The sequence below is a fragment of the Merops nubicus genome, unplaced genomic scaffold (assembly GCF_000691845.1).
Source record: "Merops nubicus isolate BGI_N331 unplaced genomic scaffold, ASM69184v1 scaffold13013, whole genome shotgun sequence".
Taxonomy (NCBI): domain Eukaryota; kingdom Metazoa; phylum Chordata; class Aves; order Coraciiformes; family Meropidae; genus Merops; species Merops nubicus.
In genome coordinates this window covers 640-7,379 of record NW_008599634.1, presented here as the reverse complement: position 1 = coordinate 7,379, position 6,740 = coordinate 640, and the positions used below count along the sequence as shown (strand labels likewise).

Below are 6,740 nucleotides of genomic sequence, written 5' to 3'. Positions count from 1 at the left end.
GGAAGTAGGTGATGCCTCACTCAGCTGATGCAGAAGGGATTTTGGTGTAAGGTAGAGGACTTCAAAGGTCTGGAAAACACTGGATATGGACCAAGTTTCTGGGAATACTTTTTTTTTTTCTCCCCTTGTTATGCATGCACTTGTAGGTACTTAGGCAGCTAGAGTACATCCAGTTCTGCTGCTGCTGTGATGCACTGTAGCACTGAGAATTCGTGTGCTGTGGAAGGGAAGAGCTAACAGAGCATTGTTACTGCGTGTTCACAGGATAAAAGAGCTGGTAAGAGAAAACTCAGACTTCCTTCACAGCAATTAAATCTTAATCAACAAAATGAAGAACCTCATTTTTAATTCTATCCAAGTTAAACCGTTTAAAATTATCAATATAGGTCAAAACCTTGCAGGACACCAGGCTGTAATAAGTTTCCAGTAATGAGCAATCTTCCCCCTCCCATGTTTCCTTCCAGTCTTTAAATAACTCGTCCTCTTTCATGTTGGAAGAGGTGAAGATGAATTTATAGCAGCATCGATTGTAGCTGATGTGCTTTTCCCCAGAAAATCGAGAGCTGTGGAGGGGAGTGACCCCAGCTTTCTTAGCACAGATTCCAACAAAGATCTCGGGGGGCAGGGAGGTGGGCACCCCCTTGGCAGCCACGTACACCTTGCGAGCCACGTCCTGGGACAGGACGAAGGCGCTGCCCTCGCAGTAATCCGGGTACAGCTCCTGGGGGTAGTGATGGATGGGGACAAAGCCAGGGCTTTGGGGGTCTCTGTCAGGCACTCCTTGATGAATGACCCTCCCGAGGTAAACGTCCTCTAGTTGTGTCAGGCTAAGCAAGTACCCAGCCAGACTTGGGATACCGACAAACACGTCTTCATCTGCTTGGAGAATATACCTCGCCTGGGGACAGAAAGTCACTGTCCACTCCACGCTCATCAGCAGCTTCTGCGTCTGCGTCTGGGGGGAATCCATGAAGCTGCCTTCAATGATGTCTCTGTGCTTTTGAGACTCTTCATTGATCTCCAGCTGGGTGCTCACTGAAGCTGGCTTCCCTAAAGCAAACAGAGTAAGGACGGCGTAACCTCCGGCGTCTGTCACGTTGCCCCACGTCTGCCTGATCACATCACGCCTTGTCCTGTTTTCTGGGCTGCTGCAGACAAGAACGAGCAAAAATATCTCTTGATGAGAGCATGTTGCTGCACTGCTGACACTGTAAGAGAGGTTGGCCTTTAGAGGATCCGTGTTGAGCTTCCTGGCCCTCTCCCTGATTTCGAGAGTCTTTGCATCGGTGTAAGGAAAAGGTAACGACCGCAGGAAATATTCCTCCAGTAAATCTGCTCCAAAAAGCAGCACGTGGAAAAGCAAGACATTGAAGAGAATGAAGCACCACTGGTGAGTCCGGAGCCTGCAGAGTGTCAGCTGGGGAAGAGAAGGCATAGAAAGGGAAGGCTGTCCTTCATTTTGTAACATATTCATGCAAAACAATCACAACTTTTCACCCATGGTCTGTGTGTTGTTAGTGTGAGGCTCATTTCCTCCTGGAAACCTAAGCACCCCCTCTGCTTGTGGCACAGCGAGGTCCCCAGCTGGGGAGGACATTACTGTGCTGCAGTTCAGAAGACTTCTACCCGTGCATGGAAATACTGAGGGATAACTGACTATTATTTTCTGGTTTTAGCCCGTTTACTGAGGGCCTGAGATGCTAATGAGGACCTGCAATGTTAATATGCCTCCTCAAAGAAGAGCCTTGGTACTTGGCCTGCCAACGCCCTAGGAAAGCTGGCAGGGTAGGAAGCCAAAGAGAGCTCTGGCCCTTGCTGTCCCCAAGGAAAGCCTCCGAGCAGGGGCTGAGGCACTTACCTGCATGCTGGTGGGAGCTCTCCCTGCACCAGGCTCTGCCTTCACCACGGAGGCAGCTTCTCCCTGGCAGAAGCTTGTGGGGGACAGTGGCTCTATCTGGGTCTGCAGGATCCAGTTACTGCCCAGTACCCAGGGACTGGCTTGCACCTCACCTGCCTGTGGGGAGGAAAGATGATCCCAGGGCACGATCGTGTTGCAGCTGCAATAAAACACAAAGAAAGCAAAGCTCCAGCCTTTCCCCTCATTAATTCCTGATATTCTCTGAGAAATAAAGAAGTGAAGCAACTGCTGGGGCTCGCTTGGTAAAAGGGGTCCCCTGGTGCTGTTGTCAGACCCAGCACAGGTTCACAGTTGCTGAGAAGTAAAGAAGTAAAGCAACTGCTGGGGCTCACTTGGTAAAAGGGGTCCCCTGGTGCTGTTGTGAACCTGTGTTGGGTCTGACAGTTGCTGTTTTTCTGGGGCTTTGTTGTTGACAGCTCTGCTATTTTGGTGGTGGCCCCTGATCCATGGCAGCTGGCCCTGTGTGGAGTGCTCTCCATCTCCTGAGGAGGAGTTTTGGTGCATGAACTTGTGGGTTTGCCTCGTGTGGGGTCCCCATGGCTGCAGAGGATTTTGCAGGGGGTGCTGGTGGTGCTCAGCCTGGAGGCCCATGGCCAGGGATGTTTTGGGGTGTCCCTCCAGTGCCCATTCACTGTAACAAGCAGCGTTGGATGGTCCTCTGCATCCTGTCACCCCGAGGTTTTAAATGACTGGCTTTGTGCTGCTGTGGTGACTGCATGTGCTGGTGCAGAGCTGCAGTGAGCCCCTGGACAGGCTCCTGCCTTCGGCGGTGCCGGAACCTCCACGTGTTGATGTTGGCACAGCCACGGGCTGCCCTGGGGCTGACTGGGCTGGGGAGCCACGGGGGGCTGGAAGTGCTGGAGGGGCAAGTGCCAAAGGCACTGCAAACAGGATGGAGGAGTCAGCAGGGGTGACCGTTGGGCTTGGCTGCAGGTCTGTGAGCCGTGGGGACTGGGGAGCACTGGGGAGGGCAGGTGGAGGGGCAAATGATGGCACCAATGCTGTCTGATGGGCAAGCTGTGGTGGGAGGGGTCAGGACAAGTGTGGGAACTCCAGTGTCCTCATGAGAGTGGAGAGATCAAGATTTCTTTTTTATTTTTCAGAAGATTTCTCCTAGGTAAAGGTGCATTTCTGTTACTGTATCCTTGGCTGGAAGGAGGATGCAGCGTTGCTGTGGTTTGCTGTGTGCCTTGCAAGGCTGTGATGCTCTGAGCATGGCAATCCTCCCTGAAGCATCCTTAGGGCAGCCTGTGTCAGCCAGATGTCCCAGGGAGATGGAGAAGAGCTTTGATTTCTGGCGTGGGGTGATGTAGGGTTAATTCTCTAGCTCTGGCTGAGCCCCTCAGCTCCCAGTGCCTGCCCCTGGCTTTGTGGCAGTGTGAGGGGATCTTTCCCAGGATGTAGGGAGCAGCTGGAATTAAAGGTGAAACCAGATCCCCAAAATGTGGTCACAGCTTGGAAGTGCACCGTGCCCCTCTGAATGACACCACGTGTGTGTCCCAGGGCAGACCTTGGCTTTGGGCTCTCCAAAACTGGGGAAAAAACTCCTTTTGCAGAGCTTGTGTGGCAGCTGGGCTACAGCTTCGACTGGCCCAGCCTCACAACCCCTGTAGTCCTTGCAGAAGTTGTGCTTTGAAGCCTGGCAAGCTGTCAGCACGGGAAGTGTCAGTTAAATCTCTTCTCTGAAATAAAAAGCAAGTAAGGAAATATTTTTCATACAGCCCTACAGCCCCAGATACCCATTCTGGGAAAGAAAAAAAAATTCTCCTTTGAAGATGGTTCGTCTCCAGCTAAACCATTTAATAAGCAAATAAATACAAGCATTTGAAACCACTTCCATTAAAAATATTGGCTTTTCCAATGGTGCGTTTTTGGAATAATAATAAACCCCACATGTGTATCATCCCTGTTGGAATCGCTCACAGCGTGGGGCTTGCAGCACTTCTGAAGTCATTTCTTCAGCACTGCTTTGTGGTGGCAGCAGGAACTTCAAACAGTCCCAGATCTTGAGTGTCAGATTAACCCCACCCAACTGCAGCCGGGGCGTGGGCAGCCCTCCGACACGGGGCTTTGTTGGGCCAAAGAGCCTGGCTGGGTCCCACCAGGGAAAAAGCTGAAAAACAGAAATGAAAAGACTGCTGAAGGGTAAAATAATTGATCTGGGAGCACCACAAACCCCCTCGGCCCCAGGGAGTTCGCCTGGGGGCAATCCCTCCATTGCCTTTAAAAGCCAGGCTTCAGGCAAACATGAGGTACAGCTGCTCATGTTTGACCTTCTCTCACTTTCCAGATGGCTGAAGTCAAACACACTCAGGGAAAACCTTGCTCCCAGTGAGATCCAGGAGTTTCCAGAAGAAGAGTGAATTTGGGACCCTGGAGTGGCTGAAGTCGGGTCAGGCTGGGGGAAGGAAAGCTGGTCCTACAGCTGTGCTTAAGCACCCTGAAAAATCTTCTGGCTCTAAATTAGGAAAAAAACGAGGACAGGCAGTTTTGCTGAGCCTCAGGGCTCTAACTTGCTTTCTGTAAGAAGTTTTCATGTTTTCCTTAAGTTTTATATCCAAGCCAACCTCATTGTGGGAGCAGGGATGCACCAATGGCGCTGCGGACAGCTTGACCTATTGTACGCGCTCTGTTTAGACTTGAAGAACGTTTGGGGTTGGGGGTTTGGTTTTTTTTGGAGAGGACAGGGCCCTGAACTCCTGTGACATCCAAAGATGAAAGCAGAGAGGCCCGCAGGGCAGGGGGAGATGCTGTTGGGCAGGACGAGCCCGGGGCTGTCGCCGTGGGGTGAGCAGCCACGGTGCCACGTGCTGCAGGGGAGCGGCCGTGCCCACAGCTCCTTAAAATGGCTTTGAAAGCCTCCTGGCTTCCCTCCCAACGCTGGGGATGTTTGGGAGGGGGGAGCAGATCCCAGCTTGTTCCTGTTCTGCACGGCTCTGCCTCACGACAGCGTGAAGGCTCCGGGTGACACGTGGCTCCCAGGCGGGGGCGAGCCCAGGGGGAAACCTGGGGAAATAGGGTTTGCTGATAGAAATTTGGTCAAGGATAAAAGCTGGAGCTCTGCCTGCCCCAGCTGCTTGGGTGGTTGCTCTGTGCTGTCCTTCCCTGCAGGGTGGGTGCTTCTCTCCATCCCTACCATGGTCCTCCCTCTCCCAGGCTCAGGTTGATTCCCACAGGCAGCTTTTCAGATCTTCACGTGACTGCTCCTGCTCCAGAGATGGATTCTGAAGGATCCTGCCTGCGTAGCCCACCTGAAGGCAGGTGGTTTTGCCTCACACAATGGCCTCTTGTCTGATTTGGAGGGTCAGAGATGACCCCTGTGACAAAGCATCCTCTGGCAGCCCCCTCGGTCCCCAGCTGGGATGCTCCTGGGAGCGCAGAGCCCTTTCCCCACGTTTTGGACCCTGCCCAAAGGGTCCCCTCTAGTCACAACCTGCCTGTTGCAGTTTGCACCTGGTAGCACAATGGGTTGGGATGGGACTTGTCTGGGTTTTAATAACAGCATCAGTGGCAACAAATAAAGGGAGACAATTGTTTTGGTCTTAGTCACCTAATAGCAATGTTTTTGCTTAAAGGTATGATTCAGTTCTCGCGGGTGATTCTTCACCTTAATTTCTCTGTGAGGCTTGGGAGATGATGGCAGAAAAGGCTTTATGAGAGTTACAATGTGTGTTTCATTTGGGTTTTGATATGTAACATCCCTTTGGGTGCTAAACCTAAGTTGAAAACCTCAAGACAAGCCAAAACACCAGAGCACTGACACAGCAGACAGAGATGAGCTGCTCCCGGTGCCCACAGGAGCGTGTCTGTTCTTCCTGTGGAATGGCTCCGCTGACTAGTTTCAAAACATGTTTTTATAGCCAAGCTCTTAACATTCATTTTTTCTTTGCATACATCAGTCTCGGAGTTACAGAGCTTTATCTTTTTGTATGGGTATGTTTGATTATTACTTCTTGAGTTTAATGACAGCTTTGACAACTAACGACTGCTATATTCCTTGATAAAGACAGCTCAAACCCTCTGTGCGTTCTGCAGGTGCTGCCTTCAGCCTCAGAAATGCTAAATATCAGCTGAGAGGTGGGAGCAGGAGCCTGTGAGAAGTGGAGAGGCTGCAGTGCTCTGGTCTCGGGCAGAGCTGGTGCCTGAGGGCTCGTCTCCCTGCCAAGCCATCACCTGCACAGAAAAGTTGCCTATTTTGCCCAGCTTGCCCCTGGGCCCCGTGGCCAGACCCCTGCCTCAGCATCCCCCCTGCCCCGTGGTGGGACTGAGGAGGCACCAGCACCCTCCCAGGTGCTGCTCCAAGGGTGGCCCAGCCCTGGAGGCTGCACTGGGTGGGACTGGGCTGACCTCCCCACTCACACTGCAGCATTTGGATGGGGATCTTCTGTCTCTTTCTCCTTCATTTTCCATTTCTCTCTTCTGGCTGTCCCCACCCCCCCAGCTCTTTGAAATAATTCCTCCTCCACGCCTGTGTTGTCACCCTGCCTGTCAATATGCTGCTGTGCCACCCACCCCTCTCCTCGCAGAGCTGCACGTTAACATTTCACATTCCATAATGTGAGGCAATTAGTGAATGAAGAATAACTTTGCTGCTTAAAAGCATGATGGGTCGGGAAGCATCACACGGGCGGATCGCACGGGGGGTATTAATTGCTTTTGCTCTCGAATGACTCCTCGTGTAGGAGAGCCCATATGGAGAGAGAGGAGGAGGAAGAGATGCTGCGGGAGAAACAAAGTCTCTGGTCCTAGGGAGCAGCGTGGAGCCCAGCCCCAGGGAGTGGGCACTGCCCTCTGGAGCTGGGGGCTGTGGCAGGAGGGGGAC

The 6,740-nt window shown here is 52.4% G+C and overlaps 1 protein-coding gene across 1 annotated transcript; it reads right to left on the bottom strand.

Annotated features, from left to right (window-relative positions):
- Positions 1 to 316: 316 nt before the first annotated feature.
- LOC103770210 (putative UDP-GlcNAc:betaGal beta-1,3-N-acetylglucosaminyltransferase LOC402377) lies at positions 317 to 2,057 on the bottom strand (the record flags this gene model as incomplete). The annotated part of the gene is made up of 2 exons (XM_008937462.1): positions 317 to 1,417; positions 1,859 to 2,057. Coding segments are annotated over 2 exons (1,300 nt in total), but the record flags the coding sequence as incomplete, so codon positions are not given.
- Between the last annotated feature and the right edge of the window lie 4,683 nt (positions 2,058 to 6,740).